General features: G+C 36.9%; 1 protein-coding gene across 2 annotated transcripts in view; it reads right to left on the bottom strand.

Moving 5' to 3' along the window:
• The window catches only part of VPS35 (VPS35 retromer complex component), a 33,655-nt gene that overhangs the window by 10,362 nt on the left and 3,993 nt on the right, over positions 1-19,300 (bottom strand). For both annotated transcript variants that reach the window (XM_081217274.1, XM_081217273.1), the window contains exons 2-8: positions 14,971-15,069; positions 13,540-13,636; positions 12,315-12,438; positions 11,640-11,822; positions 9,786-9,999; positions 8,487-8,570; positions 1,836-1,945 (exon numbers count right to left, since the gene is read on the bottom strand). In XM_081217274.1, the coding sequence (XP_081073400.1) occupies positions 1,836-1,945; positions 8,487-8,570; positions 9,786-9,999; positions 11,640-11,822; positions 12,315-12,438; positions 13,540-13,636; positions 14,971-15,069 (911 nt within the window). The remainder of the gene's footprint in view (positions 1-1,835; positions 1,946-8,486; positions 8,571-9,785; positions 10,000-11,639; positions 11,823-12,314; positions 12,439-13,539; positions 13,637-14,970; positions 15,070-19,300) is intronic.

Genomic DNA, 19,300 nt, shown 5'->3' with positions numbered 1-19,300 from the left:
ACTCTTTTAAGACACTGCATTTTTACTACTGAAAAGTTTAAAATACAACTAATTCTAAAAGTAGTAAAGTTAACTTCTATTTACCACATCTTAAACTATACAAAATAACATCTGTTCCATTATCACTAAGTGTTTATCATGGTTACAACTAGACGCACATTTTGTTATGCACAGAGGAACCACTACTGACAGAAACGGTTAAGTGACATTACACCCAACATAGGAAAATCCAGTTATTAGCTTCCATTAAGAGTATGCCCAAATAGAGAACTTTACTGGTGGTCCAGTGGTAAAGAATCCACCTACCAGTGCAGGGGACATGGGTGGGATCCCTGGTTGGGGAACTAAGATCCCAAATGCCGCGGGGGAATTAAGCCTCCAGGCCACAACTACTGAACTCGCACACCTCAACTAGAGAGCCTGTGTGCCGCAAACTACAGAGCCCATGAGCATTGGAGCCCACATGCCACAACAAGAGAGAGAAAACCCGTGTACCACAACTAGAAAGAAGCCCGCGCGCCACAACTACAGAGAGAAAACCCGCATACCACAACTAGAAAGAAGCCCGCGTGCCACAACAAAAGATCCCGCATGCCTCAACGAAAATCCCACATGCCGCAACTAACACATAGTGCAGTCAAAAAATAAAATAAATTAATTAAAAAAGAGAAATGCTTTAAAAAAGAAAAAAAAAAAAAAAAAGCATGCCCAAGTAATTTATAATTCTTAATGTCCAGGACTGACAATTGGGAGAATTCTGCTATATTCTCAGACTTTAAAACTAATAACTTAGATATTTAAAATATAATAAAAAGTATTTGCAGAAATAAATCTTCCCTTGGGTTTCTGGTTTCATAATGTCAATGAGTGTATGCTCACAAGCAGGACACATACTATGTACTAGCACCCAACAGGCACTCATTAAAGCTAACATTGAAGGCCGAGTTTTATACTTTTAACAAAGACCAAGGGCTAAAGAAGTCAAACTTAAAGAGGATTTACTAACGTTTTTAATACCTGAAAATTATTCCTTAAAAATATGTGATGATGCAGTGATTACCTGAACATTCTTAATCATCTATATTTATGGCTACTTGATAAAGAAGACTCCAGATCAAACTGGTTCCCACTGAAAGATAACTTTCTTTTTTTTTTAATTAATTAATTTATTTTTGGCTGTGTTGGGTCTTCATAGCTGTGCGTGGGCTTTCTTTAGTTGCGGCGAGCGGGGGCTATTCTTCGTTGTGGTGAGCGGGCTTCTCACTGTGGTGGCTTCTCATTGCGGAGCACGGGCTCTAGGCACACGGGATTCAGTAGTTGTGGCACGTGGGCCCAGTAGTTGTGTCTCACAGGCTCTAGAGCACAGGCTCAGTAGTTGTGGCACACAGGCTTAGCTGCTCCATGGCATGTGGGATCTTCCTGAACTAGTGATCAGACCTGTGTCCCCTGCATTGGCAGGCAGATTCTTAACCACTGTGCCACCAGGGAAGCCCAAGATACTTTCATCATGGTAAAAAACAAGTTTTGCTCTTCAGTGATCTTTGGATTTATAAAATTTGGATTTGTAACATCTTAGGTCTGTATAATGTCTTTAAATGCCAATTAAATGCATAGATTAAAATATATTACCTCCATGACCCCCGTACAATTAAGAGCTAAACTTATTTCATGCGTAAGCTAGACAAGGACTTAGTAAGTACTCAGACTTACAGAACTAGTGTAACTACATCAAAAATATTAATAAAGATGGAAGAGAAAAAAAGAATTCACAAAAATGTTTTAAATTCATTATTCCCAAGTCAGAACATTTGCCCTCCAGTGTCGGAAATTCTTACCTATCAATTAAAGCAATGATTATGTTTTTCACATTTACATTTTGGTGTAACTCAGCACAGGCCCGAAGAAAAGGATTCAAAGTTTGAAGGTGGAATTCATCAGGGAAAACCTGAAAATCAAATAATACTCAATTATTATTAAAACCAAATAGTAAAAATCAATTAGAAAAAGCATTTCACACAATATTCTGGACTTAGTATTTAAAGTTCATATTTGTGGGAAAAAAATCATTTTAATCTTATAAAACCAAATTCAAATACATCACTTTTAAGCCTCTCTAAACATAACCCCAGAAAGAAATATTCTATTAACCAAAGTACATCTACAATTTTTTTTCCAGGTTTATATTTATTTATCTATTTAATGCTCCTGACAATTTTACAAGGATCTCTGTTAGTCCCATTTCACAGGTAAGAAAAATGAGACTCAGTAGTGCCAAAAAATGAAAAACCAAAATATCAAAATTTTAAGTTAAGGAAGATCAGTATTTTTCCTTTGCACCAGCTTCCAATATGGCCCATCTGGCAGTGTTAACAAATCTGTCTTTATTTTATTTCCCTTTTTTCTTTTTTTAATTGGGGTACAGTTGTTTTACAATGTTGTGTTAGTTTCTACTGTACAGCGAACTAGAGCTCCCTGTGCTATACAGCAGGTTCTTATTAGTTATCTATTTTATACACATTACTGTACATATGTCAATCCCAATCTCCCAATTCATCCCACCACCACAACCCCACACCCCCGCTTCCCCCACTTAGTGTCCATATGTTTGTTCTCTACATCTGTGTCTCTGTTTCTGCCTTGCAAACCAGTTCATCTGTACCGTTTTTCTAGATTACACATATATGCATTAATATACGATATTTGTTTTTCTCTGACTTACTTCATTCTGTATGACAGTCTCTAGGTCCATCCACCTCTCTACAAATGACCCAATTTCATTCCTTTTTACAGCTGAGTAATATTCCATTGTATATATGTACCACATCTTCTTTATCCATTCGTCTGTCGATGGGCATTTAGGTTGCTTCCATGACCTGGCTATTGTAAATAGTGTGCAATGAACATTTCGGTGCATGTGTCTTTTTGAATTATGGTTTTCTCTGGGTATGTGCCCAGTAGTGGAATTGCTGGGTCACATGGTAATTCTATTTTTAGCTTTTTAAGGAACCTCCATACTGTTCTCCATAGTGGCTGTATCAATTTACATTCCCACCAACAGTGCAAGAGGGTTCCCTTTTCTCCACACCCTCTCCAGCATTTACTGTTTGTAGATTTTCTGATGATGGTCGTTCTAACCAGTGTGAGGTGATACCTCATTGTGGTTTTCATTTGCATTTCTCTAATAATTAGTAATGTTGAGCAGCTTTTCATGTGCCTCTTGGCCATCTGTATGTCTTCTTTGGAGAAATGTCTATTTAGGTCTTCCATCCATTTTTTGATTGGGTTGTGTTTTCGATATTGAGCTGCATGAGCTGTTTATGTATTTGGGAGATTAATCCTTGTTTGCTGATTTCTTTGCAAAGGCTGTCTTTTTGTCTTGTTTATAGTTTCCTTTGCTGTGCAAAAGCTGCTAAGTTTCATTAGGTCCCATTTGTTTGTTTTTATTTCCATTACTCTAGGAGGTGGGTCAAAAAGGATCTTGGCTGTGATTTATGTCAAAGAGTGTTCTTCTTGTGTTTTCCTCTAAGAGTTTTATAGTGTCCAGTCTTACATTTAGGTCTTTAATCCATTTTCAGTTTAGTTTTGTGTATGGTGTTAGGAAGTGTTCTAATTTTATTCTTTTCCATGTAGCTGTCCAGTTTTCCCAGCACCACTTATTGAAGAGACTGTCCTTTCTCCATTGTGTATTTTTGCCTCCTTTATCAAAGATAACGTGACCATATGTGCATGGGTTTATCTCTGGGCTTTCTATCCTGTTCCACTGATATTTCTGTTTTTGTGCCGGTACCAAACTGTCTTGACTACTGTAGCTTTGTAGTATAGTCTGAAGTCAGGGAGTCTGATTCCTTCAGCTCCATTTTTTTTTTCTCAAAATTGTTTTGGCTATTTGGGGTCTTTTGTATATCCATACAAATTTTAAGACTTTTTGTTCTAGTTCTGTAAAAAATGCCATTGGTAATTTGATAGGGATTGCATTGAATCTGTAGATTGCTTTACATAGTACAGTCATTTTCACAATATTGATTCTTCCAATTCAAGAACATGGTATATCTCTCCATCTGTTTGTGTCACCTCTGATTTCTTTCATCAGTGTCTTATAGTCTTTTACCTCCTTAGGTAAGTTTTTCCTAGGTATTTTATTCTTTTCGTTGCAATGGTGAATGGGATTGTTTCCTTAATTTCTTTTTCTGATCTTTTGTTGTTAGTTTATAGGAATGCAAGAGATTTCTGTGTATTAATTTTGTGTCCGGCAACTTTACCAGATTCATTGATTACTTCTAGTAGTTTCCTGGTGGCATCTTTAGGATTTTCTACATACAGTATGTCACCTGCAGAGATGGTGTAACTTTTTCCTTTCCAATTTGTATTCCTTTTATTTATTTTTCTTCTTGGATTGCCATGGCTAGGACTTGAATAACAGTGGTGAGAGTGGACATCCTTATCTTGTTCCTGATCTTAGAGGAAATGCTTTCAGTTTTTCACCATTGAGAATGATGTTTGCTGTGGGTTTGTCATATATGGCCTTTATTATGTTGAGATAGGTTCCCTCTATGCCCACTTTCTGGAGAGTTTTTATCATAAATGGGTGTTGACTTGTGTCAAAAGCTTTTGCAGCTCTATTGAGATAATCGTATTGTTTTTATCCTTCAATTTGTTAATATGGTGTGTCACACTGATTGATTTGCATATATTGTAGAATCCTTGCATCCCAGTTGATCATGGTGTATGAGCCTTTTAATGTGTTACTGGATTCTGTTTGCTAGTATTTTGTTGTGGATTTTTGCATCTATATTCATCAGTGATATTGGTCTGTAATTTTCTTTTTTTGTAGTATCTTTGTCTGGTTTTGGTATCAGGGTGAGGATGGCCTCATAGAATGAGTTTGGAAGTGTCCCCTCCTCTGCAATATTAAGAGTTTGAGAAGACTGGGTGTTAGCTCTTCTCTTAATGTATGACAAAATTCACCTGTGAAGCCATATGGTCCTGGACTTCTGTTTGTTGGAAGATCTTAATCACAGTTTCAATTTCATTACTTGTGATTGGTCTGTTCATAATTTCTATTCCTTCCTGGTTCAGTCTTGGAAGGTTATATCTTTCTAAGAATTTGTCCATTTCTTCCAGGTTGTCTATTTTATTGGCATAGAGTTGCTTGTAGTAGTCTCTTACGATGCTTTGTATTTCTGTGGTGTCCATTGTTAACTTCTCCTTTTCACTTCTAATTCTATTGATTTGAGTCCTCTCCCTCTTTTTCTTGATGAGCCTGGCTAAAGGTTTATCAATTTTGTTTATCTTCTCAAAGAACCAGCTTTTAGTTTTATAGATCTTTGCTATTGTTTTCTTTGTTTCTATTTCATTTATTTCTGCTCTGATCTTTATGATTTCTTTCCTTCTACTAACTTTGGGTTTTGTTTGTTCTTCTTTTTCTAGTTGCTTTAGGTGTAAGATTAGATTGTTTATTTGAGAATTTTCTTGTTTCTTGAGGTGGGCTTGAATTGCTGTAAACTTCCCTCTTAGAACTTCTTTTGCTGTGTCCCATAGGTTTTGGATCATTGTGTTTTCATTGTCAGTTGTTTCTAGGTATTTTTAAATTTCTTATTTGATTTCTTCAGTGATCTCTTGGTTATTTAGCAGTGCACTATTTAGCCTCCATGTGTTTGTGTGCTTTATAGTTTTTTTTTCCTGTAATTGATTTTTAATCTCATAGTGTTGTGGTCAGTAAAGATGCTTGATACGATTTCAGTTTTCTTAAATTTTCCAAGGCTTGATTTTTGACCCAAGATGTGATCTATTCTGGAGAACGTTCCGTGTGCACTTGAGAAAAAAGTGTGTTCTTCTACTTTTGGGTAGAATGTCCTATAAAAATCAATTAAGTCTATCTGGTCTATTTTGTCATTTAAAGCTTGTGTTTATTATTTATTTTCTGTCTGGATGATCTCTCTATTGGTGTAAGTGGGCTGTTACAGTCTGCCAGTATTACTGTGTTACTGTTGATTTCCCTTTTATCACTGTTAGCATTTGCCTTATGTATTGAGGTGCTCCTATGTTGGGTGCATAAATATTTATAATTGTTATATCTTCTTCTTGGATTGATCCTTTGATCATTAATGTAGGGTCCTTCCTTATCTCTTGTAACAGTCTTTATTTTAAAATCTATCTTATCTGATATGAGTATTGCTACTCCAGCTTCTTTTGATTTCCATTTGCATGGAGTATCTTTTTCCATCCCCTCCTTTCAGTCTGTACGTTTCCCTAGGTCTGAAGTGGGTCTCTTGTAGACAGCATATATATGGTCTTGTTTATGTATCCATTCAGCCAGTCTGTATCTTTTGGTTGGAGCACTTAACCCATTCACATTTAAGGTAATTATCGATATATATGTTCCTATTACCATTTTCTTAATTGTTTTGGGTTTGTTTTTGTAGGTCCTTTTCTACTCTTGTGTTTCCCACTTAGAGAAGTTTCTTTAGCATTTGTTGTAGAGCTGGTTTGGTGGTGCTGAGTTCTCTTAGCTTTTGCTTGTCTGTAAAGCTTTTGATTTCTCCATCAAATCTGAATAAGATCCTTGCTGGGTAGAGTATTCTGTATTGTAGGTGCTTCCCTTTCATCACTTTAAATATATCATGCCACTCCCTTCTGGCTTGCAGAGTTTCTGCTGAGAAATCAGCTGTTAACTTTATGGGAGTTCCCTTGTATGTTGTCATTTTTCCCTTGTTCCTTTTAATAATTTTTCTTTGTCCTTATCTTTGTCAATTTGATTACTATGCGTCTCAGAGTGTTTCTCCTTGGGTTTATCCTGTATGGGACTCTCTGCACTTCCTGGACTTGGATGGCTATTTCCTTTCCCACGTTAGGGAAGTTTTCGACTATAATCTCTTCAAATATTTTCTCGGGTCCTTTCTTTCTCTCTTCTCCTTCTGGGACCCCTATAATGCCAATGTTGGTGCATTTAATGTTGTCCCAGAGGTCTCTTAGGCTGTCTTCATTTCTTTTCATTCTTTTTTCTTTATTCTCTTTCGCCGCAATGATTTCTACCATTGTCTTCAGGTCACTTATCCATTCTTCTCTGCCTCAGTTATTCTGCTATTGATTTCTTCTAGTGTATTTTTCATTTCAGTTATTGTATTGTTCATCTGTTTGTTAGTTCGTTAATTCTTCTAGGTCTTTGTTAAACATTTCTTGCATCTTCTCAATCTTTGCCTCCACTCTTTTTCCGAGGTCTTGGATCATCTTCAGTATCATTATTCGGAATTCTTTTTCTGGAAGGTTGCCTATCTCCACTTCATTTAGTTGTTTTTCCAGGGTTTTATCTTGTTCCTTCATCTGGGACATAGTCCTCTGCCTTTTCATTTTGTCTATCTCTCTGTGATTGTAGCTTTCATTCGGCAAGCTGCAAGCCTGTAGTTCTTCTTTCTTCTGCTATCTGCCCTCTGGTGTATGAGGCTCTCTAAGAGGCTTGTGCAAGCTTCCTGTTAGGAGGGACTGGTGGTGGGTAGAGCTGGGTGTTGCTCTGGTAGGCAGAGCTCAGGAAAAGTTTAATCTGCTTGTCTGCTGATGGGTGAGGCTGAGTTCCCTCCCTGTTGGTTGTGTTGCCTGAGGCAATCCAACACTGGAGCCTACAAGGCTCTTTGGTGGGGCTTATGACGGAATCTGGGAGGACTCATGCCAAGAAGTACTTCCCAGAACTTCTGCTGCCAGTGTCCTTGTCCCTGCAGTGAGCCACAGCCACCCACTGCCTCTGTAGGAGACCCTCCAACACTATCAGGTAGGTCTGGTTCAGTCTCCTGTGGTGTCACTGCTCCTTCCCCCTTGGTCCTGGTGCACACAGTACTTTGTGTGTGCCCTCCAAGAGTACAGTCTCTGTTCCCCCCATTCCTGTCAAAGTCCTGCAGTCAAACCCCACTGGCCTTCAAAGTCTGATTCTCTGGGGATTTCTCCTCACTTTGCCAGACCCCCAGGTTGGGAAGCCTGAGGTGGGGCTCAAAACCTTCACTCCAGTGGGTGGACTTTTGAAGTATAATTGTTCTCCAGTTTGTGAGTCACCCACCCAGTTGTTACAGGATTGATTTTATCATGATTGTGCCCCTCCTACTGTCTCATTGCGGCAGGAGTCTTTGGAATGTGGGGTATGCTTTTTGGTGAGTTCCGGTGGCTTCCTGTCAATGATCGTTCAGCAGTGAGTTGTGATTCTGGTGCTCTCGCAAAAGGGGGTGAGAGCAAGTACTTCTACTCCACCATCTTGAACCAATTCCAAAGTACACCTACAATTAAACTAAAACTAACGATACCTAGAAAACTTGGAGATTAATCTTTCCTACATTTTGGGGAGAAAAAGACATCAATACAAAGACCAAGTTGTTACATTAATAGGAGAAAGGGATTTATTCAGGAAAGTTTAATTTCTCTTCAATCAAGACTCTTTTCCAAAACAATGAAAATTAATGAAATATATAATGAGTTCTTTAATACCCTGAAATGTTCTCACCTACCTGAATAATACACTCCATGAGATATTCTTGAGCCAAAGCATCTCTGCAATTCACAACTTGCTCCAATATGCCAGTCAAAACAATCTGAAAAGAGAAAAAAAAAATTTTAGGAGTTAAAAAATTATTTTCAAAATCCTAAGTCACTCCTCTAATAACACATTTGAGCTAGTAGTTTAAAAATCATATTTTAGATTTTTCTGACCTATACTTTATCTCTAGACTAAACTTTGAAATTTTACAGAATTTTTAAATAAAAAATTCTGGGTTTCTATTTTATAAAAGCCAAAAGTCCATGTCATCAGTTTTTTTTCTTTTATGGTTTGTCCTTTTTGTGTCCTAGGAAAGCTTTATGTAATTCAAGGTTACAAATATTTCCTTCGTGTTTTCTTCTAAAAGTTTCATAGTTGCAAATTTCACACTTATGACTTTGATCAATTATTTTTAGCTTCTCTACATGAGAATGGGTTGCAGTTCAGAGGCTTTCTTTGCATACAGATTCCAATTGTTGCAGAATCACTTGTTGAAAAGGTTGCCTTTGCACCCTTATCAACAATAGTTGATTATATATACATGTGGATCTATTCTGGATCATCTCTTCTAGGGGTCAGCAAACCTAGTTTAATGCCCATTTTTGTACATTGTTTCCACATTGTATTTCCCTGCTTTTGCACTACATTGGCAGAATTTAGTAGCTGCAAACTATATGGCTTGCAAAACCAAAAATATGTACGATCTGGTCCTTTATAGAAAAGGTTTGCTAATTCCTGATTTATTCTCCACTGATGTATGTGTTTATCCCTTTCACCAATACCACATTATCTTATTGTAGCTTTAGAGTAAATCTATAGTTAAAATAAACTAAATCTCAATTTAAAGAAAATTGGTATCTTGTTAACATTGAGTCTTCCAAACCACAAGCACAGACTCAAAATATATATCTTTTAGTTTATTTAAGTCTTCTTTGATTGTCAATGGTTTTCAGTGTAATATTATTTTTAAAAATATTTCAATTTTAGGGCTTCCCTGGTGGCGCAGTGGTTGAGAGTCCGCCTGCCGATGCAGGGGATGCAGGTTCGTGCCCTGGTCTGGGAAGATCCCACATACCACGGAGAGGCTAGGCCCGTGAGCCATGGCCGCTGAGCCTGCGCATCCGGAGCCTGTGCTCCGCGGCAGGAGAGGCCACAGCAGTGAGAGGCCCGTGTACCGCAAAAAAAAAAAAAAAAAAAAAAAATTTTAAAAATCAGACATCAATTTACATCTCACAACATAAGAAAAGATGAGAAGTAAAAAGATATAAACCTGTTTGTAACGTTCCACATTTACACCTTCCAACTGACTGAGGCGCACCAAATTTGTTCCCACTAAAATTCTTAGTTCTTGTCTTTCTCGTTCTCTTTTTTCTCTATCTCGGCTATGTCCCTGATGTTGCATTCGAACCCAGAGCTTGTTCATTTCTGCAAAGTTGAGTAGTACAAAATCCATGGAATCACTGATATCACCAGTTGTTTCTTCACTGTAAAGAAATGGAAAAAATTATAGGAATTTAAATTATAGGAAAAATTACTATTTAAATTATAGGAAATTAAATTTAAATTATAGGAAAAATTACTACTATTCCTCTTCTTTGTGCATTTCCTTCTTACCTCTTTAATATACCAAATGCTTTATGAAAGACACTTTCAAGCTCACTGGCTTAGTGCTCAATTTCAAAGGGAACAGACTCAAGAGAAAAAAATATTAGCGAGAGGACACAGTTCAAGTGTAAAGGGACAAAACGCTTCCCCCTGCCACTCCCTTTCCTGGGCCAACTAAACTTGTTCTTGGAATTGTATTCCATTAATTCAAAAGGCCTAAAAACATTGACACTTACAAGTGTCACTGTTATCTCATCATTTTATTGTTGAATATTTTATGTTTTCAATTGGAGTATAAGCTTTGTAAGCTCTGCAAGGGAAGATACCAAGTATTTCCTCCTTATTTTTACATCTCCTAAGATGGGGAACTTAGTAGTTTTCAAAATTTTTTGCTGATTGCCTAATTAAATGCTCAAAACTGAGTCAAATCATAATAAAGCAAATAACCTCACCATCTTCTCTACACCGTTAAATTTTTATCTTTTCTATACCATTTAAACTTTTTGTCTTGTGCATTAGTTAAATTTTTATTAAAGTTTTTCTTTTGAAAAGGAAATGATGCAGATATACTAAGAACCACTAAAATATACACATTAGAATTAAATGAATAAACTTTAGAAAAAGGGAATTAAGTTCCTCAATCAAGGGAATGTGTCTCATGAATAATACACCCAGTTGGATGAGACCACAGCAGGCTGACCATCTACCCTTTTTGTGGGATAAAAGCACAATGGACTCGGATGCTGGAATACTGCTCACATAAGAGATAGGGCTCTCTCTGAATGGCTTTTTGTTTTCTGTTTTGGAGTTAATATCTAATTTGTGTGCACAGGTAATTAAAATCACTAATACTCTGGGGTAACTAGAAGTTGACAAATTATAAAAACTGACAGACATTCAAGAGACAATATGAAAACTGGCTAGCTCATAGAAAAAGTTAAGCATATTTCATTATTTTATCACAAATACCATTTTCAAAATGTAACTCATTTAAAAAGTCACATTTTCAAAGAATATCTGATGGAATGAAAAAATGCTCTCAATTATGTTGCATGAAAAAAGCAGGTATTAATAATCTACACATAATTTTCGTAACAGTACATTTTGTATCACACCACATATATTGAGGAGTTCTGTGTCTCAAAGGAAATCTATACACAAAATGCTACCAGTGGGGCTTCCCTGGTGGCACAGTGGTTGAGAGTCTGCCTGCCGATGCAGGGGACACGGGTTCGTGCCCTGGTCCGGGAAGATCCCACATGCTGCAGAGCAGCTGGGCCCGTGAGCCATGGCCGCTGAGCCTGCGCATCTGGAGCTTGTGCTACACAACGGGAGAGGCCACAACAGTGAGAGGCCCGCGTACCGCAAAAAAAAAAAAAAAAAAAAAAAATGCTACCAGTGGCTGACTCTGGGCAGGAGAATTATTGATATTTATTTTATTCTATATACTTTTCTATACTTTTTGTATGTTTTACAACAAAAAAATACTACAATTAAATCAAGAAAGAAAAGCACTTACTCTGTTGGCTCTCCTTCATCAGGTAAGATGTTTCTGGTACACTGAAGTAGATAATTTCGAAGAAATAGACCTCTCAAGGGGTGCTGCACACCTCGGCACATTTCTACCAAATCTTTCAAAATATCTTTCCTGGACTGAGGAAATGACTTGACATATACAACTCCAACTGTGATCAACAGATAACTAGAAGAATTATGAGGCAACATTAGATTAGAAATATAAAATACTCAAGTCAAGAATTTGATTATATTCAAACATAGCATATACAAACATTAAAAAAAAACAAGACAGGGAGCAGGTTTTCTCCTGCACAATGAAGAAAATATCATTTGATTTAAAATATAACTGTTTACTGACACCCCTCCATTTTTATATATAAATATCATCACTTTTAAACACATTAGGTCTCTTATAATTGTCATTATATTAATTTTTCTAGTAGTCAAGAAATTAAACAAAATATGTCCATTTTTTCTATTTCCAAAGTTCCTCAATAATCTATAAAAAGTAAAACTAATTATACTCTAAAACCTTAATCACTATCAAAATGTTAACCTCTATTCGTTAAGAAATTAAATAACCTTAAACTTGGTTTAAAAAAGCTGCTGATTTTAAAGGATATAACATAAAGTAGGAAATGCAGATATAAAAGCCCTCAGAGTCTTAATAACTTACAGCCTTGGGATAATGTTTCCAGCATACTGTACAAGTTCATAGAGATCTGCCACTTTTCTTCCTTTAGCAAACTCATCTGTCAGGTAAACTTCCAAGTAGTGTAGTTCATCAGAAATAGCCATATCTTTTAATTATCATTAAGGATTCAAAGCTAAGTCAACCTAAGCAATACTCTTCAACTTGTTGGAGTCATTAAATTATTGGGCAAATTTCTTTTTTTTTTCTTTTTTTTCATATTGCCATTTCTTTTTTTATTTATTTTTTATTTTTTGGCCACACCACACAGCTTGTGGGATCTTAGTTCCCCAACGAGGGACTGAACCTGGGCCATGGCAGTGAAAACCTAGAATCGTAATCACTAGGCCACCAGGGAACTACCATATTGGGCAAATTTCTTAAATGTTAGTCATGTATGAGAGCATTTTTAAATTAAGTAAAGACAGAATTTCTTCTGGGCTTTCCCTACTTTAAAATGAGGGTTTTAAAAGATGTCTGGTAAACCAAGGCAACAAAAACAAGATTGCCTGTCAGACTACTAAAGGGTTTTGAAATGGCAAAGCATTGATTTCCTTTCCATTTCAGAGTCCTGCATGACAAAATTTTAGCATTAAAGAACCAACTGCCTAGGGACTTCTCTGGTGGCGCAGTAGTTAAGAATCCACCTGCCAATGCAGGGGACACGGGTTCGAGCCCTGATCCAGGAAGATCCCACATGGCGTGAAGCAACTAAGCCCATGCACCACAACTACTGGAGCCTGTGAGCCACAACTACTGAGCCAGCGTGCTACAACTACTGAAGCCTGCAAGCCTAGAGCCTGTGCTCCACAACAAGAGAAGCCACTGCAATGAGAAGCCTGCGCACTGCAACGAAGAGTAGCCCCTGCTCGCCGAAAATAGAGAAAGTCCGCGCACAGCAACGAAGACCCAGCACAGCCCAAAACAAATTAAAAAAAAAAAAAAGAACCAGTTGTCTAATACTTTCAATAACCTTCATGAGAGTCTGAAAATTGAGATGTAACAACAATCCACTTGAAATTAAGCATAGAAAAAGGGTTTCCGATACTAAGTTTTTCTTTTTCTCACTGAGCACATCTGCATGGAGAAGGAGTACTATTTGGTTAAGAAAATAACACAACTTCAGAAAAACTTAAGGAACAAACAAAATATGGCCTTATCAAGAAAAAAGTATGATCAAAATGTTCATTCTTCAACATTCAAAAGATACAAAGTTCATAGTAGCTCTTTGGTGATAACATAGAAGTCCGGAGTTCACCAAGCATATTAGAAGCATGTTTCAGAGCATCCATAAGCTTGTTTTTGTCCTACAGAAATACCAAGAGAATTGGTGAGAATGCTTAATTTAAATAAACATTTAACTTGGTTATATAAACTCTTTCACCAAGGATCTGTTACACAGTTTTATAAGTATACAGCACCTAAATTATTTTAATCACATAAAAATCAAGCTTAGTTTCACCCTGCCTTCTCTTTACTGTAAAGAATAAGATACATAATTCCTCACCAGGGCTGCAAAGCTTAGCAAATCTAATTTATCGAGGGCTGCAAGCTTCCTGGCAATAACTTGTCTTTACAACCCCTAGCAACTCTGAAACTATAACTCCACCAATTCATATTTTACCTGCAATCAACAAAACTGGCATACTGATTCTTTTGAAGCAAGATACTATTCTGACAATGGTTTGGTCATAGGTTAAATACTCTTCAGAGATGTCTGGAATGACTACTCCTTTAAGTATGCTTTCCTCCTTACAAATGTCCATGTGTCCCACTTAACACATAAATGCAGACAATTCCTTTAGATACAGGAAACACTATTCATACACAGAAAAAGACAGAAGCAAGCAATAGCAAGCTCCACGCTCACCAATTTTCTCCATTCCAAGAGTTTTGTTTTTACAAATTGGTTTGCGAGAAAAGCAATACAATGATACAACTGGTTAAAAGAGCATATTACTAAGTTTTAGAAACTCTAAGACACTTTACAAAGGCAAGATATTATTATCATCATCAACACAGCAACTTACAACTTGAAGTACTAGCCTATTTGGTTCCATTTCTTAAATTTTAATCCAGAGAATTTATAGTTTCTACACAGATAATCTCCTACCCTTTCAGAGTATGAAAATATATAAATAGGTCTAATTTTTAAGGTAGTTCCTGCAAAAAATGTATCTATTCAGGACAAAAATAAAAGCCTTCAAGATAAGGGGGAAAAGCTGAATAATTCAAATGGAAAGCATTTAAATCCATTTGTTCAACCAATATTTATTAAGCAATGATTATATGTCAAATACTCCTCAGTTCTGAGGTACAGAACTAATGAGCCTAGTAATTTAGGTGAGATAGGGTATGGTGATAATATAGTGACGTGTAAATAGGAGTCAGGGTCTCTCGTCCTCATGGAGCTTACATTCTGGTAGGGAAGACAGACAATCTCAAAACATAAATATAATGGTAAGTCAATATTTCAACAGGGCTATCTGTTGAAACTGCTCCAAGCAGTGCTTGAGGGAAGTGGAACTGAAGATTAGATTTACCAGAAGCAGTAGTGCAGTATACACTTTAGAGTATACAACTTTAGAGAACACTGCATATGCGTTCTTAGGAATACACAGACTGCAACTGTCCTTCTTACCAGGCATCTCTTCATCTGGAATGACTGGACCTTCACAGCCTGTATGGCTTCATCCAAGAGCTTTTCCTGCTCATCCTGAGGTGACTGCTGTGTTGTAGGCTGAAAAATTTTTTTAAAAACCTCCCATTAATGTCTCATTAGCACTCTCTCCTAGTAAATCTGTTCTTTCTATATTTCCCACCATACTTTATATTTCCAAGGCTTTCATATAAGACTCATTCCAGTTCTACATCTCAAACTAATTTATCAACTTTTGACAACTGAACAGAGAGCTGTGCCATCACTGAAGTTAACAGCATAAGATTGCTGAAGGAGAAAAGTAATATGTACAGAGAACTTCTTCTCAGAAACTGACTCGACATTCCTGTAGCAGGTTGGCTTCAAAGAAATATAAGGTGGTAGTTTATGGCTGCCTATGTTCTGCTAATACACTCTGAATTCAACTGGAACATAACCAATCTGTGGTGGTAAGTATAGTCTAACCCAAATCTCTAAAAGCCTCTCATCTGCATCTTGGTCTATTCTTAGGCAGACCAAGGAACTAGTTTATGAGAACACTTATCCCCTTAGGTAATATACAACGAGGGATTAAACAGCTTAGAAATAAAATAGCTAAAATTATTGTCAGTGACCTGTAGTAGAACACCATAAAGAGTACTCTCCTCAAGAACCTACCTTATCATTTCAAATATAGAGATCTACAGTTATAATGAACGAAATACATCTATATAGTCTTCTCTTTGCCATCAGAAAAATCTGCTTGCAAGATGAATTAGATCCACCTGTCAAGCAGTGTTAACCACTCCACCCCGTATGTTGTATAAACACTGTGTTACACCTCTACTACAGCAGGTATCACATTATAATTATAAATGATGGCCATTTTTACATCCTTGGGACCCAACACATTGCCTGACACATAATGGATGCTTCATAAATGTTCACTGTACGAATGAATAAGCTGGTTTTAGATTATGTTTTTAATAAAAAATGACTAAAGGATCAACAGATGAGTGGATAAACAAATTGTGTTATATACATATAAGGAATATTACTCAATCATAAGGAGTGAAGTATTGATATATGCTACGTGAACTAACCTAGAAAACATTATGCTAAGTGAAAGAAACCAGACACGGAAGACCACATATTGTAAGACTCCACTGATACGAAATACAGGCATACCTCAGAGATATTGCACATTCAGTTCCAGACCACAGCAATAAAGCAAATATTGCAATAAAGTGAGTCACACAAACTTTTTGGTTTCACAGCGTGTACAAGTTATGTTTACACTGTACTGTAGTCTATTAAGTGTGCGATAGCATTATGTCTAAGTAAACAATGTATATACCTTAATTTAAAAATAACTTATTGCTAAAAACTGCTACCCATTATCTGAGCCTTCAGTCATTCTCTTTATGCTGGTGTAGAGTCTTACATTGATGTTGATGCTGCTGACTGATTAGGGTGAAGGCTGGGGTGGTCGTGGCGACTTCTTAAAATAAGACAACAATGAAGTCTGCCTCAGCGACTGGCTCTTCCTTTCATGAACGATTTCTCGGTAGCATGTAATGCTGTTTGACACCATTTTACCCATAGTAGAACTTCTTTCAAAATTGGAGTTAGTTCTCTCAAACCTTGCCCTGCTTTATCAACTAAGTTTATGTAATATTCTAAATCCTTTATTGTCATTTCAACAATCTTCACAGTATCTTCACCAGGAGTAGATTCCATCTCCAGAAACCACTTTCTTTATTCATCCATAAGAAGCAACTCCTCATCTGTTAGTTTGATCATGAGATTACAGCAATTCAGTCACATCTTCAGGCTCTACTTCTAATTCTAGTTCTCCTGCTATTTCCACATCTTCAGTTACTTCCTCCACTGAAGTCTTAAACCAATCAAGGTCATCCATGAGGACTAGAATCAACTTCCTCCAAACTCCTGTGTATGTTGATATTTTGACCTCTTCCCATGAATCACAAATATTCTTAATGGCTTTACTTTATCCAGATCCACCAAAGGAATCACTAACTATGGCAGCTATAGCCTTATGAAATATGTTTCTTAAATTAACAAGACTTGAAATTCAAAATAACTCCTTGATCTGTCGGCTACAGAATGGATGTTGTGTTAGCTGGCGTGAAAACAGTATTAATCTCACTGTACATCTTCATCAGAGCTCTTGGGTGACCAGGTGCATTGTCAATGAGCATTAATATTTTGGAAGGAATCCTTTTTTCCTGAGCACTAGGTCTCAACAGTGAGCTTAAAACATTAAGTAAATTATGTTGTAAACTGATGTGCTGTCATCCAAGCTTTGTTTTTCCATTTATGGGCACAGGCCCATAATTCACAAGGACCCTAGGATTTTAGGAATGGTAAATGAGTATCAGCTTCAACTTAAATCCATCAGCTGCATTAGCCCCTAACAAGAGGGTCAGCCTGTTCCTGAAGCCAGACGTTGACTTCTCCTCTCTAGCTGTGAGAGTTTTGTCTACATTGAAAATCTGTCGTTTAGTGTAGCCACCATCATTAATTGTCTTATCTAGACTTTCTGGATAACTTATTACAGCTTCTACATCACCATCTGCAGCTTCACCTTGCATTTTTATGGTATAGAAATGGCTTCTTTCCATAAACCTCATGAACCAACCTCTGCTAGCTTCAAACTTTTCTTCTGCAGCTTCCTTAACTTCTCTCAGCCTTCAAAGAACTGAAGAGAGAGCTTGCTATGGATTAGGCTTTGGCTTAAGGAAATGTGGTGGCTGGTCTGATCATCTATCCAGACCACTAAAACTTTCTGCGTATCAACCATAAGGCTGTTGTGCCTTCTTATCATTCATGTGTTCACTGGAGTAGGACTTTTAATTTCCTTCAAGAACTTTTCCTTTCCATTCCCAGCTTGGCTAACTGGTGCAAGAGGCTGAGCTTTTGACATGCCTTCCTCACCGAGCTTAATCATTTCTAGCTTTTGATTTACAGTGAGAACGTGCAACCCTTCCTTTCACTTGAACACTTAGAGGCCATTGTAGGGCTATTAATTGGCCTAATTTCAATATTGTTGTATCTCAGGGGATAGGGAGGCTCAAGGAGAGGGAGAGTAACGGGGAACAGCCAGTCGGGGGGCAGTCAGAACACACACATTTATCAATTAAGTTTGCCCACTCATATAGGCACAGTTCGTGTCACCCCACAACAATTACAATTGTAATATCAAAGATCACTAATCACCAGAACAAATATAATAATGAAAAAGTTTGAAATATTGCAAGAATTACTAAAATGTGACACAAAGACATGAAGTAAGCAAATGCTGTTGGAAAAATGGCACCAAAAGACTTTCTAGCTGCAGGGTTCCCACAAACCTTCAATTTGTTAAAAAAAAAAAAAAATCTTAAAATGCAGTAAAGCAAAAGCACAATAAAACGAAGTAAGCTTGCATCCAGAACAGGTAAATCATCCATAGAAACAAAAAGCAGACTGGTGGTTACCAGGAGGGAGACTGGATGAGTAACTGCTTAATGAGTACAGGGTTTCCTTTTCGGGTGATAAAAATGTTTTGAAACTAGACAGAGATGCTAGTCATACAACACTGTTAATGTACGAAATGTCACTGAATTGTTCGCTTTAAAATGGTCAATTTTATGTGAATTCTACCTTAATAAAAAAGAAAAATGACTAGAGAGAGAATGCCTCTTACACAATGAACTAGGAAGATGGAAGAAGGCAAGCACTTACTTATAAACATGAAAGTTAAATCTGGTCTGCTCCATTATCAGAGACAATCAAAACAACACTTAATTTCGAGATTAACAAAAAGCACATAAAACCCACTTCTGAACTAGAATCACTTATAAAAACAGAATATTTTCTTGGTCTAATTTTGGAAAGAGGAAAAAATTAATTGAACAATAAGCAATGCCAAGCATCTCTCTATCTTTTCCTGTGGCAAACTCTAGTAAACTGAGTTTCCCTATGACCATACTTCTTCATAAGCATAAATAAATTTCAGAGAAAAAGTTGTGTATCTTTTAAACTGAACATTAATTTATGCAACAGAACTATTAGTGTAAAATGTTGGCAAGGAGAACATGAGCATTTAGAATTCTGACTTCATGAAATTCACTGTTCATCACGGTCTAGCCATCTGAAAACTTCAGGGAGACCAAGCTATGGTTTGGGTTTTCTGGCTCTAAACTCTGGATGCAATAGATTTAACAATTATTAGAATCAACGGATTTCACTAGGTTCAGATGGCCAACTTAGAGATAAGTAGTGATACATCAGGAAATTTTTATAATTTTTAGTGTGGTAAAACATATAT

This window comes from Mesoplodon bidens (genome assembly GCF_964165515.1).
Source record: "Mesoplodon bidens genome assembly, chromosome: 18".
Taxonomy (NCBI): Eukaryota; Metazoa; Chordata; class Mammalia; order Artiodactyla; family Ziphiidae; genus Mesoplodon; species Mesoplodon bidens.
This window is presented reverse-complemented; position numbering and strand designations above follow the sequence as displayed.